General features: G+C 36.0%; 2 protein-coding genes across 3 annotated transcripts; one reads left to right on the top strand and one right to left on the bottom strand.

Annotated features, from left to right (window-relative positions):
• The first annotated feature begins 893 nt into the window (after nt 1–893).
• On the top strand, nt 894–5,986 carry LOC107625214 (uncharacterized). Its single transcript, XM_016327795.3, has 3 exons — nt 894–1,251; nt 2,730–2,944; nt 3,387–5,986. Exons 2-3 carry the CDS (start codon nt 2,833–2,835, stop codon nt 5,828–5,830), a joined length of 2,556 nt encoding a protein of 851 aa, XP_016183281.2. The 5' UTR covers nt 894–1,251; nt 2,730–2,832; the 3' UTR covers nt 5,831–5,986.
• A 514-nt stretch (nt 5,987–6,500) lies between these two features.
• On the bottom strand, nt 6,501–9,631 carry LOC107625213 (Nucleic acid-binding, OB-fold-like protein). Of its 2 annotated transcripts, none has more exons than XM_016327794.3 (5): nt 9,195–9,631; nt 8,240–8,464; nt 7,977–8,052; nt 7,081–7,207; nt 6,501–6,912 (listed from the first exon to the last, which is right to left on the bottom strand). In XM_016327794.3, the coding sequence occupies exons 2-5, from the start codon at nt 8,351–8,353 to the stop codon at nt 6,708–6,710; spliced, it is 522 nt and encodes a 173-aa protein (XP_016183280.1). In that variant the 5' UTR covers nt 8,354–8,464; nt 9,195–9,631; the 3' UTR covers nt 6,501–6,707. The 2 variants fall into 2 exon arrangements, with proteins under 2 accessions (XP_016183280.1, XP_016183279.1); XM_016327793.3 differs by having other exon boundaries at nt 8,240–8,479; nt 9,195–9,573.
• Between the last annotated feature and the right edge of the window lie 15,474 nt (nt 9,632–25,105).

The following is a 25,105-nucleotide window of genomic DNA, read 5'->3' as shown; positions in this document are numbered from 1 at the left end:
TTTTTTTAAATTTATGCAAATATACAATAAAAGGAATTAAGTGAGAAGTGGCATTATAAAAAAAATTGAGAGTGGAATTATTATTTTTCAATAAGATAATGTTAAATATAATTTTATATTTAAAGTGATGTACACAACTTTTTTGTTGGACGGGTATAATCAAGTTAGATTTTGTGAATTTGAAAACTGAATAGTTTAAATTTGATTGAATTAAATTGGATTGAATTAGTGTATTTTTGATGATTGAGTTTGAACTGATGAAATTTGAATTAGATCGATTCAGGTAATTAGATATCTAATAGACTTAAATTTGTATGAAAAATTGGAAAATAAATTGAAAAAAGGGCAAAAATTATGTGACACCGAAAAAAAAAAATTATGTTAAGGAAGGGAAAAAAAAGAGTGGCTAAGGTGATTATAAAATTATATTTTTTTAGTTTTTAATCTAATATATTAGGTAATTAGGTTGATTTGAATTTTACAATTCCAAATTTGATACCTAAATCAATTAAAATCGGATATAATCACACTTAAATAGATTAGATCAGATTATCTGTCAGATACCCAATATAAATATATCGAATTAAACTTAAACATATAATCAGATTAATTGTACTCGTTTACACTCCTAATTTTGTTAGTACAAAAGAATAAAATATACATCTTTTCCAAAATAGTTTCTTACAAAATAAAATGTCGTTTTTAATAAAACAAAAAAATCTGTAAAAAAAGTTTTCTTATATTGCTAATAAGTATTTTTAGAATACCTATTAGAAAAAGGAAATATTATAGTAAAGCTTAAGGAAAATTTCAAAGGAAAGTGGTATGATTTTGGTCAAAGTTGACTACACCATGTAGATCCCTTCTAAACACGAAATGGAAGACTCCCTCTCACCATTTTACACAACAACAAACAACGGCTAATATCATCATATCAACACAACACAACAGTACAACACCTCTCTCTCTCTCTCTCTCTCTCTCTCTCTCTCTCGTTTTCACACTCTTTTCTCCATTCAGTTTCTCTTAGTTTTATATCTTTCCTTCAATTTTTCTGAACAATTTCTTAGAAGATCGAGAATAAACATCTTTTCTTCCCCTACTATGCCTTTTAATTTTCCTCATCCTTCCTTCTCTTCTCTTCTTCCGCTTCGTGGCGTTCAACAATTTTAGTTAACTCATCAGAGCTTCTTCTCTAAGCTGTAACCATATCCATGAAATCGCATCCAATATTCTAACCGGAAAATTCAGGTTCTCTTCTTTAACTAAACCTTCGCTCTGCGTATCAATGCGTCCTCCTCCTCCTAGATACGAAAATTACATATTATTTCATAGAAATGTGTTTGATTATAGAAACGGAAGCACAAAACAGAACCTTTTCTCTTAAAGATAGAAAATACCGATCTTCGTTTCTGTCTTTTCTGAAATCTTTCTATTTTTGTATTTTCTGTTTCACAGAAAGAATTCAAATACAATCTCATGTCACTCATGCTTTTTTATTTGTTGTGGCATGCATTGTGAAATATTACTTTTTACGGTTTATTTAATTTTCACTGAATACTGAATAGTATCTCTTAAATCGTATATATGTTCTGTTTGGTTGAATATGTCAACACTACATTTTTTTTATGCGAAATTGTTTATATATATATATATATATATATATATATATATCCGGTGCTGTTTATTACTTTATTTTACTATGAACTCAGCATACTTAATTGATGGAATTGTATTAAATTATTTGAGATTAACTGCTTGAAGGCATAATAATTTCCTCTGTGTTTCTGCGTGGCATTATTAAAGTTAAACATGATGTGGTGTACCAAAAATAAATTAAGGAGGAGCAGTTGAACTTGTTACCTTTTTAGCTTGCAGCACTTTTTGTTTGTCGTTTAATACAACAAATTAAAGGACCACGGGGTACGGAACTTCGATAGTGCATAAAGAAAAGGAATTGAAGTAAATGTTTTAGCATTTTTGTCTGTATATAAAAACTGGAGTTTATTCTTTTAAAGTAGAATTTCTCACTTAGGGAAACCCATAACACAGGAATTTCATGTGATTAAGTGGTATCAGGTACTTCTTAATTTTATCATACACTTTTTTTTTCTTAAGGAAAAAAGTTCTTGTCATATTTTATATAAGAGAATAAATTTAAATCTCGTAACATAGTAGTGTGTGCTTTTACAAATAAACAAATGTAATATGTGATATCAATCTTCAGGAGTCCAATGCAATTTATCATGTCGGTAATTTAGTACTAATGTTTGGAAGATATACTACGTTATAAATAGGGAAAAGAAAAATAATACATACTAATAAGTTTTGAACAGGTTGGATCACGATGCCATATTCTTTTGCTTTTTCATCACTATGACTTGAATTCAACTACTAAATTCTTGTTTTAGTAGGTAATCTATAAGTACCTTAATAAGCAGTTAATAAGTTGAAATGCATTTTCTAAAATCATCATTAAGGTTGAACTAAGTTTGAGTTGTAGGATTAGCTGATGTAGAGTCACAATCATTATCATCTTTGTCTCAACTTATAATATATGTTTTAAAATTTGTATTCTAAATCGTTATGTTCATTTCCTGCATACTTTAATTGCCTATTACATTTCATTTGTTTGAATAACATACTTTATTAGTTCTTCTAAAAAAACAGTAGTTTTGCACTTTTTAAGTAATCCTAGCTGAACTCTTTTATTTTTCTTTTCAATGCAGAAACTCAGAGTGGAACTTATTTTTTGGAATTTGTTGATATTGGCTTTGACAATCACTTCTGTTCAAAATTTGTGGTCAAGAAATTTGGACTCTTTGGAGTAAGATGTCTGGTGAGGTGGTTCGCGTGGTTAAATGTCCGAAATGCCGGAAACTTCTTCAAGAGCCTGCAGAATATGATATCTACAAGTGTGGTGGATGTGGCACAACTCTTAAAGGTGAAAGCTCTAATAATTTTTATACCACTGTACTCTTTAAAGTTTTATTCTGTTTGGAAAACCTTGGATGGAGAATAATTTATATGCACTTCTAAGGTAACTTGTATTGTAGTGTGAGAAAAATTCAGAAATTTGTCAAATCTCTTGGCAATTTCCTGAATTTCTTTGAGAGAAATTATTCTACAAAAAATTTTCAGAAGTGAAGTTTATGGCTGCTGCACTTACATAATGTACTTGGTTTAACCATAACATTCAAAATTGTTATATACTTCTCTGCTCTTGATTGACTTAAATGTTTTGGACTCTGAATCAAATACTACTTGCTTGATTGTCAAGTCTATTTTGATTATATTTAATTTTTACTAAGTTATAAAAATGACTCTGCGGATTCTATATACTTCTTGTTATAAACTATTGAAGTCCTTTGCTTCCATCTATACAGCTAAGAAGCGAAGAAGTGTCAATGTGATCGAAGGATCAAGTACACAAAAAACTGATGCAGCTCCTAGAACATCGTATCTATTTTCTGAAGATAAACAATGTGGCAATAGGAAGCAGGTGGCTCCTCAAGAAAATGGTCCGAAAGCGAAAGCTACTTCATTTTCCTCAGGAGAATATTATATGGATAAAAATGTTGGAAGGGATCAACTTCAACCATTCAATTTATCCAATGAAGAACTAGAAAGTGAGCTGGATAGCTATAAGTTGACCCTCAGAAGGCGTAGAGTGCCCAATAAAACCACTTGCTGTGAGATCGAGGAGACAGAGAGTGGAAACTTGGCATCAGAAGGATCAAAAGAGTTTTTCTATTCTCCGGATGAAAATGACAATAGTAAGAAATCAGCTTCAACAGGAGAAATGTCTGAAATGAGAGTTACAAGTGGTTCAGAAGTGGATGAAGAGTTCAACACTGGAAACTCGTCACCGGAGGGGTCAGAAAAGGCGTTAACTTCTGGAAGTGATCGAGAACAAGCCAATAACAACAATTCAACTCTGATAGGTTCAAACACTGAAATGGAAGTTAATGGGAGTGATTCAGGGAGATCAGAAGAGTTTAATAATGGGAGTTTGCTACTAGGAGGCCAAGAGGATGATAACAAAGACAAGTCAACTACAAAAGATTTAAAGCCTCAAGTGGAAATTAAAGGAATTGGTTCAGAAGAAGAAAAAGAGTCAAGTACTGAAAACTTGTTAGTGAAGGAAGCAGAAGATATTTCTGGATCAGTTGGTGAAGATAGCAATAATGACAAGTCGGCTCCAGCAGGGGCAAGCGCTGAAGTGGCAATGATTAAAAGTGACTTAGAAGAAGCGGAAGAGATAAATAATGGGAACCTGTTAAGAAAAGAGGAGTTTAGTTTATGTGTTCCAAGTGGAGATCCAAACAACGAACGAAAGGCTCTAGTTGGTGCAAAATCTGAAGTGGCCACTGCTGAAAGTATTTCTACCACCAAAAGCTCAAGAACTGAGAACGTTGTATCTGAAAAGGAAACCATTTTTCATGGTACTCCTGATAAAGTTGAAGGTATGTCTGGTAATCATGTATCTTCTAGTGAACTGCAGAAGCAACCTCAGAAAGGTATTCACCATAGCTTTGATCGCGTGAGGTCTGTGGATGCATTAGATACCAAAAAACTGGTTAATCCAAGTCCAACGCTTCACAGTATGGTGGGAGCCGGATTTTCTAAATCCGCTACCACTAGAAACACTTATGTATATGATGGCATTGAGAACACAAACACTTCTCCTAATAGTGTTTCTGAGGAAATGACCAGAAAGGGAAAAGGCCTTGTTAACCGCATGTCATATGGAGATCTTGGAACACAACACCAATCACATGAAAAGCAACATGACATGAAAGGCAGCAGAGCAAATCAAGAAAACAAAGAAATGGGGACTACTACAAGATATGGTCATCAACATTGGATGAGAACAAAGAGAGATGAGCTTCCATCAAGAATGACTTTCCATCGAAGCAGTTCCCAATCTCACTATGAAAGAAACAGAATGTCAAATCAATTGCACGATGACCTCTATCGCAATTCAAGGTTTCTTTCGCCTGACTCGTATGAGGACACCAACCAGGAAAAGATGAAACTGTTAAGAATGATCCACAACTTACAGGATCAGCTCAACAGAACTTTCCGTGTGAGTAGGGAAACAAAAAATGGAAGACTATCCACAGGAGTCTGTTATAAGGAAAAGCATATTCCTTCACATTATAACCATGACCTTCATGACAGACGATTTTCTCGTGGTGTGGATTATCTTAGATGCAACGAAAGATGTAATCATCAAGTTGGCTGTCACCAAAGGCATAAACTTTCTCAGATACCTTATTCAGATGAGGTAACAAGCAGTGTGCACCATATTTATCATTCTTGTCCAGAATGCTATCCTACAAAGCGGGATTTCCCAGCAAATTTGCCTCCGCGTGCTCTTTACCATCATGAAGAGTTATTCAGGTCTTATCCAGGCCTAGATAGCTACTCTCCTTGGCACTCTTATTCTTCCAGTCTGCAGTGGTCCACTACCTCTAGACTCCCAGTGTATGGAAGTGAAACAAAATCTGACACTCACAAGCATAGAGCTGACAAGTTAAGGAGATATTTAAGGGAGAAAGAACACATGACCAAGTGGAAATATCGGCCGGTAGCTGGTGGAGCTCCTTTTGTTACTTGTCATAAATGCTTGAACCTGCTGCGGTTGCCTGAAGATTTTCTCCATTCTAAAAGAGGACATTGCCAACTAAAATGCGGTGAATGTTCAGAGGTATTCAAGTTTTCGCCGCAGAACAGAAAACTAGCTTCTCATTCATCAAATGTTTCAGGCCCTCCATCAAGTGACCTCAGTGGAAGACCTACAAAATGTTCACAACTTCATCTATGATAGAACTATCGAACTCAAGAAAGAGAGTCATAGTCTCAACAGAATATCGATGTTTAGTGAATCTGAATTGAAAAGCTGGGGAGGACCAAGAATGTAAAGTTTCCTTGTCTAGTGTATCCATAGCTTCATCATTGTATAAATGATTTGTTGTGCATAGAAGTGGTTAATGTGGGTATTTTAAAGTCCTCATATAATTCTGAATTCAATTTCCAGATATGTAGTTAGCGTATTTATACACTGATAATATGATTAGATATTAAGGGTAGATCTCATATCCATGCCATGTAATCACTAAAACAAATGTGATCACATTGATATAACATTATACTAAAAATAGTCATGTTAAGTAATTTTTTTTTCTTTCTCTTTTCCTTCGTTTTTTTTTTTTTTTTTTACTTTTTTGTCAGTAAGTGGTTGGATTATAGATAGCATGGATTAAACAAAGTTGGAATCCATTTTATTCTGCTAGGTTTGAAACCTAAATTACTTTTGTATTTTGATTAGTAAGCTGTTATAGTCTCATTCTAGATAAACTTGATGAACCAAAGATGAAAAATAGAGGGCAACACCGAGGCTCAATTTTTTGATATTGTAGCAAAATATGTGATATACTTTGTTATTTTGTGCAAGTGAGTTTTAGTGTCAAACATAACTTAATGGCAACAACTCAAAAAACAAAATTTTTCAGGTATTCCTTCAAGAAGCATTCTACAATGGGTAGACTCCAAGTTATCAGGATGTTTTATGAGTTCCGCATCATGAAAATTTAAATAAAAGAGAGGGTAAAGAAGAGATTTCCTAATCTATTTTGATTGGTTTTTCCAGGGACCATCACTTGTATCATGGTTGGTTGGACCATGTAAGTTGGAACCACTGTTCAAGCATCTGTATCTGAACTGGATTCCGAGTCTTCTTCAATTTGACCCTCAAAAGGTCTCATCCGGTTCATATTGGCTTCCAATGGGGGTAGTCCATCATCATCATCGTTGTCGTTGTCATCATTCTCCTCTATCTTGCTTTCTTGTTGGGAGCTGCTCCTTTCATTTGAATCATCAACCATCTCAGATTTAAAAGTTTCAGGCCTACATGGAAACAATGAAGTATAAGATGTGCCTTTGATATGGTTACCAATGAAAACTGCCATATAAAATTCTAGTTGGATAATAAAACCCTGTTATCAAATGATTATTCAACAGGGAAACTCAATGCAAGTAGAACTCTAGAAATCAAAGCTGGAAATGAGAGCACACCATTCTGGAGATTTCTGAAGTGCTCGAACTTGCTCGTAGAAAAGAACCTGGGAAACAAGACAAGCCACCTTGCTACCAGATTCAAGAGCCTTTTCCTTTCCACTTTCATCAACTACAACAAAGCTCCCTGCACATTGAGAAATCAACTTGTAATGGTTAACAGATGAAGTGGAGGCCAAAGAAATTAATTCAAAAGAAACAGCCCAATTTCTATATATGCTGAACCGAAATTCATTCGCTGAGGGGTCAAAGTTACATAAAACACAGCGAGTTCCCTGAATAGATTATTCAAATAGCCATAATAAATGTTTCAACTACAAGTGTAGCAGTAGAATATAGATAACGGAATTAATAATTTCAATTCTGATGGGTAGGATTCGTTCAACAAATTGTGATGGTAACAAGAGTTGACACTGCTTTAAAACAGATCATATAACATATTAGCATTAAAGTTGTCCCAATACCCAAATGGACATAGAGAACCATCGTCCACTGGTTTACTAAGATAAAGAAACAATATTACTACTTACTAGAGAACAAAAGCAAAATGCTAAATTTTTTGTGTTAATGCTCAAATCAATCCTTGAAAGCTCAATTTAGTCCTGAAAATACCAACATAATGTGCCACATGACACTTAACTGTGACGTGTCAACTACAAGTTGACTCACGTTGGTTGGTATTTTTGAGATCAAATTGAGGCGTTGAGTCTTTTTGGGATCAAATTGAGGCGTTGAATCTTTCCGGAACTAAATTCACTCATATATGATCTTTCAAGGATAATTTTGTGCATTACTCCTTTATTTTTTCAACTTTTAGAAGACAAAACGAGATGGCATGTTCAATAGTCTCTAAATTAGAACAGTGGGTATTGCTTTACTGCTTACATAGAACAAACCTCGTCTTATCCACATGCTCTTCTGAAATTTAGCAGGAAACAGCGCTAATGATTTCTCACCGTGTGCATCCATGACCTTCGACACAAGAAAATAATCATAGTAGAAACACCAATAAGAACAATATGAACTATGAAGTGAGCTATCAAAAGATAACCATCCATTTAAAAGATTTGAATGGATAAGAATGTTACGAGGTTCATGGATCAAAACAAAAGTGATATGAAAAGATGATTTCGAAGATGTAGAAGTTGTGAAGAAGTACCTCAATGAGATTGGAGCCACGGAGAGAGACAACCTGCATGATGGATTGACCATCTTGAAGGGTAATGTGCCGTTCCTCCGTTGCTCTCTTCAAATTCTTCCTTCCTCCTCTCATGGCGAAAATTCACTTCTCCTAAATCAACTTAAACCTAATTTCACCACAGCAGAGCTAACAATGGTGCATTCACTCTGGCAGTGGTATATTTCACTGTGGAGCTCTAAGCTCCTGGAATTGGTTTCCCTGCGGAAATCAGAGTCATTATTGTTAGACATAACTAATGCAAAAAAGATAATAAACTACCAAGATTAGCATTTCCTTTTGTTTGATACAATAATAAAATAAAAATAACATTTTATATACTTTTTTTATATACTTAAAGGAAAAAATATCTACAACAGTGGAGCTAGGATCCAAGAATAAACTTGGTCAGGACTCAGGAGCAGTACCTATGCAAAATAACCAAAATAACCAAAACAGAACAAAACCCAGCAACACCATAACCTATTTGCCTTTTTTTTATGGTTAGCAGAAGCTCTAAGAGAGCACAGTAGCAGTCCAACGACCATGTCATACAAGTTCAAAGAAAGAGAAAAACGCAGCTCAACAACAAAAATAAATCAAACAACAAAAACCATCAATAGGATAACACTAGGCATATCAAATTAGGTATACAGTATCTATTTTCGTAAAATTTCATAAGACATCTGAACTGATTCTGTTCACCAATTTTGTCTCTCCCTCACTCACTTAACAGTGACATAATTCTATTTGCCACTTCCAGTTTTCACACCTTGAACCATAAGACAAATTATCATAACTCTAACTATTTGCCTATTACATCTGCTCTCACCTTCTAAGCTATTAACACCAAAAACTCAAAACCATATATCTGCACAAACACATTATTAGAAAGCAACTAAATATACTAATTAGAGAAAATAGAAAAAGAACGAACCAGAAACAGGACAGCTGAGGAGAAGCAGACTCAGAAGCACGAGCGGAGCAGCCGAGCAGGACAAAAAGCAGCGGCGGAAACAGAAGGGGACGCAGGAGGCGAACGAAGCAGCCGCGGGCGGAGGAACCAGAGGCAGAGGCGGATTCAAAAGCACGAGCCCGGACGCAGGAGGCGAACCAGTTCTCTCTTCTCTGATCTCTCTTGGAGGCTAGTGTGACTGTGTGAGTGTGAGAACGGAGACGCTGGAGTTGAACGGAGCAGGAGGAGACGTGGAAAACGTAGCTACAATTGCCGGAGGCGCTGACTCTGGCCGAGTGGGAAAACAGAGGGGGGGAAAGGAAGGGGAGAAGAGGAAGGTAGTAGTAGCAGCAGCAAGAGCAAAGGGTAGTTGGGGCGGGTTCAGATCATATAGGGTTTCTTTTGATTTTTTTAAGGGTAAAGAATTTTTTTTAAGTTACCAAAAAAAAATATATTTTTTAAATTTTATCAAAAATTTTAAAATTATTTTTAATTTTTAATTTTATTTTTAACATTGGAATTAAATTTTAATTTTAATTTTATTTTTAATTTTTTGATTATCAATAATTAATCAAATTTTTTTATATAGAGTTAATAAAAAATGAAAATAAGCATTATACCTGTCCAAGTGGTATAAAACGCACAATACTCAAGAAATGGAGCTTTTTCAAAAAAAATCTTTATGACAGTTCTACAAAAAGAGAGATGATGGTTGAGCTCATGAGAATAAGTACTACTTGTAATATATATTCTATCTGCGGTTATTTAATTCGGACCAATTCATTCGAATAGGGTTATTTATTCGACTCGTTGTGGATAGAATAGAGTGCAGTGCGAGTTTGTCTGCGAATAGAATAAGGTACGAATTTAGGATATACTCTATCGAATCTTATTCGCACAATATCTAAAAATTATGTATGTAATGAAAAAAAAAGAATGTTAAAAGCACAATTTTTCTTTTATAAAAATTTGAAATAACCACTAAATTAGTTGATAATTATATTATTTGTAATTTTATATTAGGTTTTTTAAAATTTTATATTGTTTTTAATTTTAATTTAAACTTATTTTTTATTTTCTATTTTATTAATATGTATGAAATTTAGAATGGTTGAGTTTTATATTTGTTTAAAAAAATTTTATTTTTCTACAAATAACAAGTAAGATAGAGTTTAAAACTTTAGGATGCGGCTAGAGTTAGGATTGAGAGATTCTCAATTCGCAGATAGAATTGGATCAAATTTTAAAAAAAAATTTAACCCGTAAATAAAGTTAGGTAGAGTCCAAACCTTAACATACTCTACCCATTACCAGCCCTGAGAATACGAGATAAAAATAGATTTGATGCCTTCTGAATTCATTAGCGAGTTTCATGGCTTGAAAGAATAACTCTCTAAGACTTATTCTCAAACACCTAAGAGTTTCGATCTAATCAAATTTTTCACATTAGGTACACTGTTTGGTCATTTGATTCTTCTGCTAGTGAATTATCTGGTGTAGAAGCATACATGATTTCTACACATGTAGAAATGTGATGTCATTGTAAAATCTTGACAGGTATATGTAAAAAAACATTTTTATTGTTGCAGTATTGTGCAGGACGTGTACAATAATTATCATGTAGAGGAGTGCGTTGGTTTTCGTTGAAGATGAAGTAGATTAACACTAATTAACAATTAATAATAACGGATTGTGATGATGGACTGAATTTTTTTTGGCATAGTGAGTGTATTCAAGTAATTACAAAAAGCATTCTAATTAGTTGGTTAGGTGCATATAGGTTGAGCCAATATAATTATCTGTTTTGTCTTTTGAGTAGATAAAAAATGTTTAAAATAAACTAACGATACATTTAAAAGTGAACATTTAGAAAAAAAAATCATAACATGGGATGCAGATGAAAAGAAAAAAACGAAAATGTTTGGCTTATAGAGAAGTAGTGTATAATGGGGTTTTAAATGAATTTTGTTAGTTAATCCTAATACAAACATATAATAAGAAGTAATATGAATAATTATGCAATTATAGTGCTGTGAACAGATGCATGAAGCAAGAGAAAACGGAAAAAACGAACGTCTGATTTATTTTTCTATTCGTTACAATATATTTTAGATTTCTGTTATTATTGTCTTTATTCTTTTTCTCTGAATATTTGAAAAATATGATAAATATAAACTTATTAATATAGAAATTTTTTATTTTTAATAAATAAATTAATTATAATAATTATTGAAATAAATATTTTAAAAAATTATTACCGAAATAAATACCCCTCTTTTATTATCGTCTCTTTTACCTCTTTCTAATCATATTATCAATACATACGACGATGACGTGCGCAGTTGGTAACGATGGAGACATCAACAGGCTGAACGAAACTTCGAATTACGCCGGGGCAGCCGACTTTGAGGTTAGTTTTGCTGTGTTAAATTTTGTGCAATCCTCTATAGACATATTTTTGTATGTACCCATGGTTAGGGTAGTCGCAAAGAACTAGAGTATAGTTTGTAGAGTTAAGAATAGGTCGCTTGTAGAAATTTAGAACTCTATTTAATAGTGGTAGGTTATTGCTACGACATAGTTATTAGTTTAGAACTCTATTTTATCTGTAGTAGGTTGTTACTACTTATTATAATCTTCTAGTTAGGTTTTTTTTAGTATCAAATATATTAAAATGAACAGAATACTATTCTTCGAAAAAGCAAGTAATTAAAGATGTAAATATGTTCTTAATTAGGAATATCTTTAACTTAGAAAGAAATATTTATTTAACTTTAATATTTTTTATACTAAAAAGATCCTATTACAAAAGCTTTAAAATACTTAAAAACAGTGTAAGCAGTGTTTATAAGGTATCTCTTACCCTCGGCTGACTTAAAACGAGTCATAAAGTTCACCGCCATGTGTCTGATACAGTAAGCGTGAGGCTTTAGGGAGATGCCAACCACTGTCATCGGCACTGAGGGCGGCATTGATGGCCTGCAATCTATCGGAGATAACCAGTAGGCCGTCTTGTGGGGTGACATGGCGTCTCTGATTAGTAAGGAAGAACGACCATGACTCGGTACTCTTGGACTCGACAATGGCAAAAGCAATAGGCATGATGTTGTTGTTGCCGTCTTGTGCCACCGCTATAAGCAACACTTTACCGTATCTGCCATACAGATGCGTGCCATCGACAAAAAAAACGGTTTACAATGCTTGAAAGCCTCAACACAGGATGGGAAAGCCCAAAATACTTTATCGAACATGCTACAGTCGCGGACCAGAAGGTGTCCATCGTAGTATGGTCCGTCCCATAGCTCACAAATGGTGCCGGGAAAACAGCTCTACAGTGCCTGAAGTAGTTTCGGCACCTTGTTGTATGACTCCTCCTAATCCCCGTAGATCTGTGCAATTGCCTTCTGCTTCGCCATTCACACCTTGCTGTAGGAGGGTTTAAAGTGATAGCTCGCTCTGACCGTACCTTGCAGGACCGTGATGCTGACAGAGAGGTTGGATTATATCAACGGTAGTATGACCTTGCAGATGAGACTGCTATCCAACTGTCGATGGTCTCGGGACATGGTGGGTGCTAAACAATTGTGCGCTCCACCAACCCTCCGGACCTCCCTAACGCAATAGAAAAGCATTGACTCAGGCATATTTCAAAACTACTAAATATATTGCACAGAAGTACTCAAAAGTTCAATTAAATTTGCACTCACCAGTATCCGAGGTTCTGTCAAAGGTTCAACTGGTTGACCCGGTCATAATTAATTAATTATATAAAATTTAATTTTTTATATCAAATTAACTTATTTTCTAATTCATTAATTAATTAGTATCTATTACATTATTTAAATATATGTTAAAAATATTAGTATTAATAGATGTTATATAATTATCAAAAACAAAAATATATCATTGATTAATAAAAATTTTTTGCTTATCTTTTTTAATTTAAAGATATTTAACAAAGTTTAATTTTTATTTTAATAATTATATATAATTAAAAAATAATTCTTTTTTTAAAAAAGTAAGTATAAAATAAAAAATAAAATAAATTAATATGAATACTATCCATTAGAATAAAAAAATAAAAAATATATTAAATTTATATGGCTAAAAGAATTAATACACAAGTGATTAATTAGGATATGTCTAATAGTTAGTAATATATTTATTAAAACACACCATATAACACAAAGAGAAAACTTGCCCCAGTGGTTGCAAGGGCTCTTTTGCAACTTGAATAACTCAAGTTTGAACCCCAGCAGCAGCGCCTAGTGTATATTCTCAATTTTTGAAATTAAGTGATGCTGACATCAGCGGTTGACCCGTTCCGGTTCGAGTTTCGGTTTAGACCGAGTTTGACCGGTTTGTTTATCCGGTTCAAATGTTAACCCGGACCGGTTTAGGATTCGGTTCACCAGTTTTCTGGCCGGTCCGGATTTGATAACTATGCTTTAATCGGTTCGACTCGATCACCGGTACTCAGCAGACCTGCGAATACTGTAGTTCACTTGGTACTACCGATAGCGCCAGAATTGTAGTTCACTTGGTATTACTGATAGCGCCAGAATTGGGTGGGGTGGAGGCAAGACATGGCGCATTGCAGGCTCAGCGGGGATCTCCGGTATAAACTCCTCCTCCTTGCACCCTTCAGAAGAATCACTATCGGCACTATCCCCGTGGTGGTGCGAGAGGTCGGTCGTTGATAAACCCCCTTTGTAGGGTTTATCTTGTGTTGAATTTAGAGCATTTTGATAACCTTTCCTCACATTTATTTAATGAAATAGCATGATTTTGTGATTGTTTCCGTACTTGTGCTTAGATGTGAAAATATGCTTTTTGGACCTTTAATTTGATAGTTTTAATCTTTCTTTGATTCCACTAGATGCCTTGATGTGTTTGCTAGTGATTTCAGGTTGAAAAGGGCTAGGAAAGGATCAAATGAGTGAAAGGAAAGCATACAAAGTGGAGAAATCATGAAAAGCCAAAGATTTGAAAAAATTCCATGGGCGCGCGCGCGCACTATGCGCCTACGCGCGGATTGCGAAATACCCCAGGGACGCGTACGCGCACTGTACACGTACGCGCTGAAGGCCGCACGTGATTTTTAAAGAAGAACTCGTGCCTGGCGATTTTGGAGGGTTTCTGGCCCTATTTGGAGCTGAGTTTTTGGCGGAAAAAGGCTAAATAGACCAAGGAATGAAGGGGAAGGCATCATATAGACATTCATACACATACATTAGGCTAGTTTTAGTTTAGTTTTAGAGAGAGAAGCTCTTACTTCTCTCTAGGATTAGGATTAGGATTAGGTTTAGTTCTTAGATTTAGGTTTTAATACATGCTTTCCTCTACTTCTACTCTTGAATTCTTTGTTGTTACATTCATCATTTTTCTATTGTTTGTTATAATTTTTTCTACTTTGTTTGTAGATCTACTTTGGTTCATTCTATTTTCTTTCAATTCAATTTGAGGTAATTCATGATAATTGTGTTTCTTTTGATTGTTGTTATTGATTCTTACATTCAATTGTTGTTAGATTTCATTCTTGTCTCAATTTACTATGCTTTTCTTTTGTGCCTTTCAAGTGTTTGATGAAATGCTTGGTTGGATTTTAGTATAGATTTTATCCCTCTTGGCCTAGGTAGAGTAATTAGTGACGCTTGAATTATCTAATTCCTTTGTTGATTGATAATTAGAAGTTGCTAATTGATTTGGAAACCACTAAAGCTAGTCTTTCCCTTGGGAGTTGGCTAGGACTTCTGGAATCAAGTTAATTCATCCACTTGACTTTCCTCCATGGTTAGAGGTTAACTAAGTGTTAGCAATGGACAATTCTCATCACAATTGAGGAGGATAATGAGGATAGGACTTCCAATTCTCATAACCTTGCCAAGAGCTTTCATAGTTATTAGTTTATTTTCATTGCCATTTACTTTTCTTGTCTAAAATCTCAAAAACCCCAAACATAACTCATAACCAATAACAAGACACTTTATTGCAATTCCTAGGGAGAACGATGACACAAGGATTTATACCGGTTCGAAATTCTACAAAATAATTCCGTTGTTAGTATAGTCCAAACCAATAGTCAATCCTCAAATCAAATTTAATTTGAGTTGGTTGTCACAAAGAACAAACCCCAAATAAGAAATAACCGGAGTATTTTGGACTCGGGGTCGTCTCATGAGGAATTACAATGAAGTGAATGATTATTGGCTATGAAGGGGTAAAGGGGGTTTGATTGATAAGAGGGCAAGAAATTAAATGACAAGAAAAGTAAAGAGAGTAATTAAAGAAAGCAATTAATAAAGAGAGACATTCATGGCAAGGATTGAGAATATAGGCTTTCTATCCTAGTCATATAATGATTAATTCATCTCATTTAGTCAACTCCAACAAATAGGGAGAATGTCAAACAAGACTAATTAATCATGTCACAAATATAAACAAGAATTTATCTTATTACGTCATCCCTGAAGATAGAGGAAGGTATCATGTTATCCTCATACTCGGAGAAAGTCTAACAAGACTAGCTAATCTCAATCCAAAAGTCCTAATCAACTTACTAATTACATTAGCAAAAGATTAGCGTCAATGGAAACAATATTAGCTAACAACTCTAGATCACCAACATGAGTTGGGTTTTTTATGACTCAAGATTGCCTAATTACTCTTTCCAAGCCAAGAATGCTCAAAATCTACTCTAACTTCCTTCCAAGCATTTTATCAAACACTTGGAAGGCATACAATGAAAGCATAGTAAAAGTGCAAGAAATATAAATCTACCAACTACTAATTGCAAGAAAAGTAAATCACAACTCAAATCAACATCAAAAGAACATCAAACATCAAATCTCATTAAAGAAAAATCCAAATCCAACAAGTGTTCATCAATCACAAAAAGATGCTCAAAAGAGTAATTAACAAGAGAATCAAGAAGATTACATCACTAGAGCATGGAAATATAGAAGAAACAAGATGAAAGCAAGAAATTAAACATGGATCTATGATAATCTAACCCAAAACTAACCTAATTCTAGAGAGAAGAGGGAGCTTCTCTCTCTAGAAACTAACCTACATGATGCTAATGCCACAAACAATTGCTCCCCCTTGCTTGGACTTCAATTCTGCATGAAATACACTCAGAAACAAGTTAGATTTAGGCCTGGGCAGCTCAAAAATCGCCCCCAGTGTTTTGCCTTCAAGTGGGCCACGTGAGAGTATCGGTGCGTGCGCGCCATGTGCGCGTGCGCGTCGCTGGCAAATTCTCAACCTGCGCGGACGCGGCATGTACGCGTGTGCGTCCATAGGCGAAATCACTTTTGCGCGTGCGCGCCTGGTGCGCGTGCACGTCCTTTGGTGCTTTCCCAATCTTTGTTTCTCCATGCATTCTCCCTTTTTGTATGCTTTTCTCCTCATTTCTTCCATCCAATACTTGCCTTATGGACCTGAAATCACTCATCAAACACATCAAGGCATCGAATGGAATTAAAGTGAATTAAAATAACCAATTTAGGGCCTAAAAAGCATGTTTTTACACTTAAGCAAAATTCAAGGGAGAATTACAAAACCATGCTATTTCATTGAATAAATGCGGGAAAAAGTGACAAAATCCCCCAAAATAAGCACAAGATAAATCACGAAATCGGGGTTTATCAAATCTCCCTACACTTAAACTAAGCATGTCCTTATGCTAAAATGAAGAAGAAGCAAAAGGGTATTAACATTTATTCAATGCAACTACTAAATGCAATCTATCTACATGATACAATGGCTTAGTCAAAATAAATCAGCCTCCAAGAATACGCATATAAGCACATGGGCTAAGGTATTAGCAATCAAGCAAACCACAATTGGATTGAATCATTGAAAGAGTTCACAAACTTGCAAGAAAAGATGATCATGGGTGGAAACATGTAATTGAGTGATCGAACCCTCGCCGGATGTGTATCCGCTCTAAGCACTCAAGTGTATGGGGTTGATTCACTCAATTCTCCCCTAATCATGCTTTCCAAGATTTGTTTTTCATCTAACAATCAACAATTACTTTATGCATGCATACAAATATCATGAGGTCTTTCCTATAGGTTGTAATGGGGCTAGGGTCAAGGTAGGATGCACATGGTCAAGTGAGCTTGAGATTTGAACCTTTGATTAGCTTAAACTTCCCACCTAACCTATGACAACCTATACAATTCTAAACAAACCTAACTACCCATTCTTCACTTTTTTCACACACTTATGCATTCTCTTTTTGATCACCACCCATATACATTGACTTTTATTGAACCTTGCTTTGGGGCATTTTGCCCCATTTTTATTGCAATTCTTTGTCTTTTTTTCTATTTCTATTATTTATTTTCTCTTTTTTTTATTATTATTATTTTTTTCATTAAATTTTTTTTCTTTTCAAACTGAAATATATATATATATATATATATATATATATATACAAGAACACCAATGCATATGGTTTACACATAATTAATACATGAGAATGTACCCAATTCCCAAGATTCTCAACACAAATACAAAAACACACTTTTATCTCTACCCAATGTTCCCAACTCTCCCAAAATCAAATGATAAACACTCTCACTAGCCTAAACTAATCAAAGATCCAAATTAAGGGATATTTATTGTTTTTCACTTAGGCTTATAATGTGCTACAATTAAGAACAAATGGGTTAAGCATAGGCTCAAATTGGTTATCAATGGAAGATAAAAGGTAGGCTTATTTGGGTAAGTGAGCTATTTGAACAATGGCCTCAATCATATAAATGCATGTATACACAAAATAATGGACATATAAAATTAAACAAAGCAAAGATTACACTCATAGGAAGAAAATAATGCACACAAGAATGAAAATAAGTGGCTATATGATGTAGCCACACAATTAGGCTCAAATCTTACATGCTTGTGTTCTTAGCTCAAAAACATGATCCACAAAATATATAATTCAAGCAAGTTCTAAAAAAAAAAATTTTTCAATCAATTGGGGTGCCCTATAGATAAAATCCTTGGAAAATATCATGATTTTGACTAAGCTTAATATATACATATGCAAAATAAAAAAATGCGACTAAGAATCCTAAAATGAAATGCAAAAGTATTGGGATTATAAACTTGTCACCCAAAAACGCCGAGTGGTCGGACGACCTCCCCACACTTAAAAGTTTGCACCGTCCTCGGTGCACTAAATGAGCAAGGGGGTACGACGACTCTCCAAGTTGCCACCTTCATCTGGTAGGTCAACCGGTTGCTGCGTGTTCTTCCTCCCGTTTTTATTTTTGCTTATGGTGCATCAATCATGAAAAACAAAATAAACACAGTAAGATGAGAAAATTCAAAAGCAAGGAAGCGTGAATTGTTGGAATGAGGTAAATCACTAGAATTGAGTGAGTGAATTGGTGTGACAATAATGAAAAATAAGTGTGTGGGTCCTAACTTGCATGCGGTTTAGAGCTCACACCCTAGTATTTAAAAATCATGGCACAATTATACAAAAGAAAACATGCACTTCACTCATTCTAGTGTGCTAGAGATACTTTAAAAGACTTGTAGGTTAAGTCAATCCAACAAGTAGTGAAGAAGCATAAAAGCATTCAAGCAAGCAATTGTAAAATTGGATAATGCATGGACATTGATTGATGTGTAGGTAGACTTAGTGAACAAAATGGTATATGAAACTCACACAACAATCAATGACACATATTGAAGTTGTTGCAACACCTAAGTGGCCTAGAGGTGAAACACATGGATGCTATGGAACTTAGGACAAAGAAGATAGAAGTGGTAATCAATCACATAGCAAGCATAGTCCACAAAGCTTGAAAAGCTCAAAAATATGTCACTAGGTAAGCTTTCGATCCAAATTCACTATTCCTAAATCTCAATGCATGAAATAGGTGATGTTCACTTAGAACAAGCATCCTAAAAAAATGCATTGATAATATAGAATTGCCTAACAATAGATGATGAATGCATGGTGGCCAAAGCATGCAATTCAAAGAGGTAAGATGCATGAAGGCAAGGTAACAAGTACTTGGTATTCCAAAGTGTTGAACATGAAAAATTCCAAACCAAGTAATAAATTGCAACCTCAACAAAAGAATCCAACAATGACAATTAACAATAATGATGTTAAACTAACATCCTATTAGTAATAAGCAGCAGTAAATGGTAAACAAGATTAGTAATCCAGCACTTATAATGGAAAACAAAAATTAAACTAACTAACTAACTAAAAGAAATGGTGTTATATGATGCTTGGTAGTGTTGGATGATGATTGAAGGGGGAAAGAAAAGAAGAGAAGAGAGAAGAAATGGAAAGAGGAGAAGAAAAGAAGGTGAGTGAAACAGGACAATCCACGCGTGCGCGTCATGTGCGCGTAAACGTGGATTGATGAAATGGCAGCGACGCGTATGCGCGGCTGACGCGTACGTGTGCATGGCAAAGTAGAGAGTCGGCGCGTATGCGCAAGGTGCGCGTGCGCGTGCCTTGGGGCACAAAGTTGGCACACTTCAGGCACAACTCTCGGGTGAATGTATGGGAAGTGGAAAAATTCAATCCATGCGTACGCGTACATGGCGCGTCCGTGTGGATGGCCGAAATTGCTTGATTCACGCGTACGTGTGGAGTGTGCGTGCGCATGGGTGGTGCTCTGTTTTTCAAAATTTTTCTATGCTTTTGCACCAAACCAAGCATTCCAAACCTCCAAACAACTACCAAAACATCATAAAACCTTATTTAACCTACTAGACTCCCAATTAAACTCAACTAATCAAACAAAACATGAAATTAAACTTATTTTACCAATATGTACAAAAGGGAAAGATGAAAAGATGTTACCATGGTAGGGTGTCTCCCACCTAGCACTTTTGTTTATTGTCCTTAAGTTGGACTTATGGGGAGCTCTTCATCAAGGTGGCTTGTGCTTGAATCCATCCTTGAACATCCACCAATGCATGGACTTCCATTGTGCTTCATCATTTAAAGTTAATAACTCCAAGCTTTGATGGAGTTCTTCACAAACCATAGGCTCCCAAAGTTGATCTTCCTTGTGCGATCCGGGATCCCACACTTTGTTTTCACACCCGTCCTTGAATTGATCATGGTGGTTTCCTCCGGGTGGCAAGAGAGATGAATTCTCATGGAAGTACCAAACTATCCTCCTAGACCCATCCAATTGAGCACTAGTCCAACCTTTACTCCTTGAAGCTTCAACCATAATGAGCCTTGATTTGCAACACCAACCACGAAACATCTTTCTTTTACGCTTCATCCCACAAAGCATCTGATGAGCGGATAATTTATACGCTTTTTGGCATTGTTTTTAGTATGTTTTTAGTAGGATCTAGTTACTTTTAGGGATGTTTTCATTAGTTTTTATGTTAAATTCACATTTCTGGACTTTACTATGAGTTTGTGTGTTTTTCTGTAATTTCAGGTATTTTCTGGCTGAAATTGAGGGACTTGAGCAAAAATCAGATTCAGAGGTTGAAAAAGGACTGCTGATGCTGTTGGATTCTGACCTCCCTGCACTCAAAGTGGATTTTCTGGAGCTACAGAACTCGAAATGGCGCGCTTCCAATTGCGTTGGAAAGTAGACATCCAGGGCTTTCCAGAAATATATAATAGTCCATACTTTGGCTAAGAATTGACGACGTAAACTGGCGTTCAACGCCAGCCTTCTGCCCAAATCTGGCGTCCAGCGCCAGAAAAGGATCCAAAACCAGAGTTGAACGCCCAAACTGGCACAGAAACTGGCGTTCAACTCCACAAATGGCCTCTGCACGTGCTACACTCAAGCTCAGCCCAAACACACACCAAGTGGGCCCCGGAAGTGGATTTATGCATCAATTACTTACTCATGTAAACCCTAGTGACTAGTTTATTATAAATAGGACCTCTTACTATTGTATTAGGTATCCTGGATTGTATTTTGATCCTGTGATCATGCTTTAGGGGGCTGGCCATCTCGGCCATGCCTGGACCTTCACTTATGTATTTTCATACGGTAGAGTTTCTACACTCCATAGATTAAGGTGTGGAGCTCTGCTGTTCCTCAAAGATTAATGCAAAGTACTACTGTTTTCTATTCAATTCCTCTTATTTCGCTTCTAAGATATCCATTCGCATCCAAGAACGTGATGAAGGTGATGATTATGTGTGACGCTCATCATCCTTCCCCCTTATGAACGTGTGCCTGACAAACACTTCTGTTCTACATGAATTAAGCTAGAATGAGTATCTCTTAGATCTCCTAACCAGAATCTTCGTGCCGTAAGCTAGAATGATGGCGGCATTCAAGAGAATCCGGAAAGTCTAAACCTTGTCTGTGGTATTCCGAGTAGGATTCAATGATTGAATGACTGTGACGAGCTTCAAACTCGCGAGTGCTGGGCGTTAGTGACAGACGCAAAAGGAGGGTGAATCCTATTCCAGCATGATCGGGAACCGACAGATGAATAGCCGTGCCGTGACAGGGTGCGTGAGCATATTATTCACTGAGAGGAGGGGATGTAGCCACTGACAACGGTGATGCCCTTGCATAAAGCCAGCCATGGAAAGGAGTAAGACTGATTGGATGAAGATAGCAGGAAAGCAGAGGTTCAGAGGAACGAAAAGCATCTCCATTCGCTTATCTGAAATTCCTACCAATGATTTACATAAGTATCTCTATCCCTATTCTATTATATAATATTCGAAAACTCCATTATATCTTTATATCTGCCTGACTGAGATTTACAAGGTGACCATAGCTTGCTTCATACCAACAATCTCCGTGGGATTCGACCCTTACTCACGTAAGGTATTACTTGGACGACCCAGTGCACTTGCTGGTTAGTTGTATCGAAGTTGTGACAATTATGAATTAAGATCAGAGCACCAAGCTTTGGAGCCATTACCAGGATTTGTTCGAGCCTGGAAATCACAATTTCGTGCACCAGCATCCTAAGTTGACCATCCGTTTCAAGCAAGCCATATTCAAGTGGGATAATAAAGATAATAGAAATGAGTTTCATCCACTCAAATGAAGGTGTAGATGGCAACCTAGGCAAAGGTGATTCCAAGGGTCTTGCTAAAGCATATTCAATTCCCATCCTCCTTTTTCTAAGGATCTCCACCTCCTCACAAGATCTCTTAATATCAATCATTTGTTCAACACTTTCATCTAACTCTTTTCCCTTACTCAAATCATAAATGGGAGGGTGAGAGACATTTACCTCCACATTGCTTTCCATTTCATCGAGAGAAGGTCCTTCATGCTCAAAGGATTCTTCACCACTAAGACTTGATGCTTGATCTTCATCACAAAGGGACTCAATTCTTGCTCTATTCCATCCAATTCTTCATAAGAGATATGCCTTGGAGGTTGTGCACATTCCTCCTTAGCATTAATTTCAATAATTTTGGAGTGGTTTTCTTCAATCTTAGACTCCCAAGGTGGTTCCGCATCACTTAAGTCTTCAACCACTTCTTCCTCTTCTTTAATAATCTCTACTTCCTCCTCTTGTTGCATTTCTTGCTTTAACTCCTCTTCTTCTCCTTGGAGCTTCAAGTTCACTCCCTCACTAAGCTTCTTTGTTGCTTCTCCACATTCCACAATGGAAGTGCCTTGATCGCATAGGCTTAGGCGGGATGAGACTATGTTGCCAATGGCTTCTACCATGATGGCCATTTTTGCTCTTAATTCCTCAAAATTCTTTTCATCCTCCTCGTGTTGCCTTAAGATATGAGATTCAAGATCCCTTAATTCTAGCATAGAGGCTTCATCGGGGGGTGATGGTGGAAGAGAGGGTTCATTGTTTGAGGGGAAGGTATTATAGTCGGAAGGTGGTTGTGGCGAAAAGTAGAATTCATCTTGTGGTTGAAAATTTGCATGTGTTGGAGGTGGTTCTACTTGGTAATAGTATGGAGGGGGTGGCTCTTGAAAATGTTGATGTTGGAGTAGTGGTGGCTCTATGTGTGGTTCATATGGCTCATATGATTGTTGGTATGGTGGGTATGGATTAGGGTCATATGAAGATGGTTGGTGAAAGGTGGCGTGTGAGTATGGTTGATGGTTATGTTGGGGATATGGCTCATAGGCATATGGTGGTGGTTCTTGAAAGTCACAAGAGGATTCACCATAGCCATTGGATTGATATGCATCATAGAATGGCTCCTCTTCATAGTGCATTGGTGGAGGTTGTTGCCATGAGGATTGATCATATGCATATGGCTCCTCCCACCTTTGATTGTCCCATCCTTGATACACATCCTCATTGAAGTTCCCATTTCCTATAACATAGTTGTAATCACACTCAGAGCCAAAGTAAGAATTCATAGTGAAAAGTAAAAATAAGAAATAAAAGCTAACAAGAAATAATGAAACAAAATCCTAAAACTAGCAAAAACTAACAACCAATCCAAAAATCAAGCTATTCACAATATTCACATATATACAATAACCAATAACATAACATCATTGCAACTCCCCGGCAACGGTGCTATTAATTTGACACAAGGATTTATACCAGTTCGGAATTCTACAAAATAATTCCGTTGTTAGTATAGTCCAAACCAATAGTCAATCCTCAAATCAAATTAAATTTGAGTTGGTTGTCACAAAGAACAAACCCCAAATAAGAAATAACCGGAGTATTTTGGACTCGGGGTCATCTCACGAGGACTTGCAATGAAGTGAATGATTATTGGCTATGAAGGGGTAAAGGGGGTTTGATTGATAAGAGGGCAAGAAATTAAATGACAAGAAAAGTAAAGAGAGTAATTAAAGAAAGCAATTAATAAAGAGAGATATTCATGTCAAGGATTGAGAATATAGGCTTTCTATCCTAGTCATATAATGATTAATTCATCTCATTTAGTCAACTCCAACAAATAAGGAGAATGTCAAACAAGACTAATTAATCATGTCACAAATATAAACAAGAATTTATCTTATTACGTCATCCCCAAAGATAGAGGAAGGTATCATGTTATCCTCATACTCGGAGAAAGTCTAACAAGACTAGCTAATCTCAATCCAAAAGTCCTAATCAACTTACTAATTACATTAGCAAAAGATTAGCGTCAATGGAAACAATATTAGCTAACAACTCTAGATCACCAACATGAGTTGGGTTTTTATGACTCAAGATTGCCTAATTACTCTTTCCAAGCCAAGAATGCTCAAAATCTACTCTAACTTCCTTCCAAGAATTTTATCAAACACTTGGAAGGCATACAATGAAAGCATAGTAAAAGTGAAAGAAATATAAATCTACCAACTACTAATTGCAAGAAAAGTAAATCACAACTCAAATCAACATCAAAAGAACATCAAACATCAAATCTCATTAAAGAAAAATCCAAATCCAACAAGTGTTCATCAATCACAAAAAGATGCTCAAAAGAGTAATTAACAAGAGAATCAAGAAGATTACATCACTAGAGCATGGAAATATAGAAGAAACAAGATGAAAGCAAGAAATTAAACATGGATCTATGATAATCTAACCCAAAACTAACCTAATTCTAGAGAGAAGAGGGAGCTTCTCTCTCTAGAAACTAACCTACATGATGCTAATGCCACAAACAATTGCTCCCCCCTTGCTTGGACTTCAATTCTGCATGAAATACACTCAGAAACAAGTTAGATTTAGGCCTGGGCAGCTCAAAAATCGCCCCCAGTGTTTTGCCTTCAAGTGGGCCACGTGAGAGTATCGGCGCGTGCGCGCCATGTGCGCGTTCGCGTCGCTGGCAAATTCTCAACCCGCGCGGACACGGCATGTACGCGTGTGCGTCCATAGGCGAAATCACTTTTGCGCGTGCGTGCCTGGTGCGCGTGCGCGTCCTTTGGTGCATTCCCAATCTTTGTTTCTCCATGCATTCTCCCTTTTTGTAAGCT

This window comes from Arachis ipaensis, chromosome B2, assembly GCF_059453495.1.
Source record: "Arachis ipaensis isolate K30076 ecotype BB chromosome B2, ASM5945349v1, whole genome shotgun sequence".
NCBI classification, from domain to species: domain Eukaryota; kingdom Viridiplantae; phylum Streptophyta; class Magnoliopsida; order Fabales; family Fabaceae; genus Arachis; species Arachis ipaensis.
The sequence above is the reverse complement of the archived record's forward strand: the minus strand, read 5'-3'. Positions and strand labels throughout refer to the sequence as shown.

Bases quoted from the DNA above. Each gene is read 5' to 3' on its own strand.
- LOC107625214 (XM_016327795.3), top strand. From the start codon at position 2,833: ATGTCTGGTGAGGTGGTTCGCGTGGTTAAATGTCCGAAATGCCGGAAA. The intron at 2,945-3,386 runs GTGAAAGCTCTA...CCATCTATACAG, and splicing joins ATGTGGCACAACTCTTAAAG to CTAAGAAGCGAAGAAGTGTC.
- LOC107625213 (XM_016327794.3), bottom strand. From the start codon at position 8,353: ATGAGAGGAGGAAGGAAGAATTTGAAGAGAGCAACGGAGGAACGGCAC. The intron at 8,053-8,239 runs GTACTTCTTCAC...CTTGTGTCGAAG, and splicing joins GTGGCTCCAATCTCATTGAG to GTCATGGATGCACACGGTGA. The intron at 7,208-7,976 runs GTTTGTTCTATG...CTCAATGTGCAG, and splicing joins GAGCATGTGGATAAGACGAG to GGAGCTTTGTTGTAGTTGAT.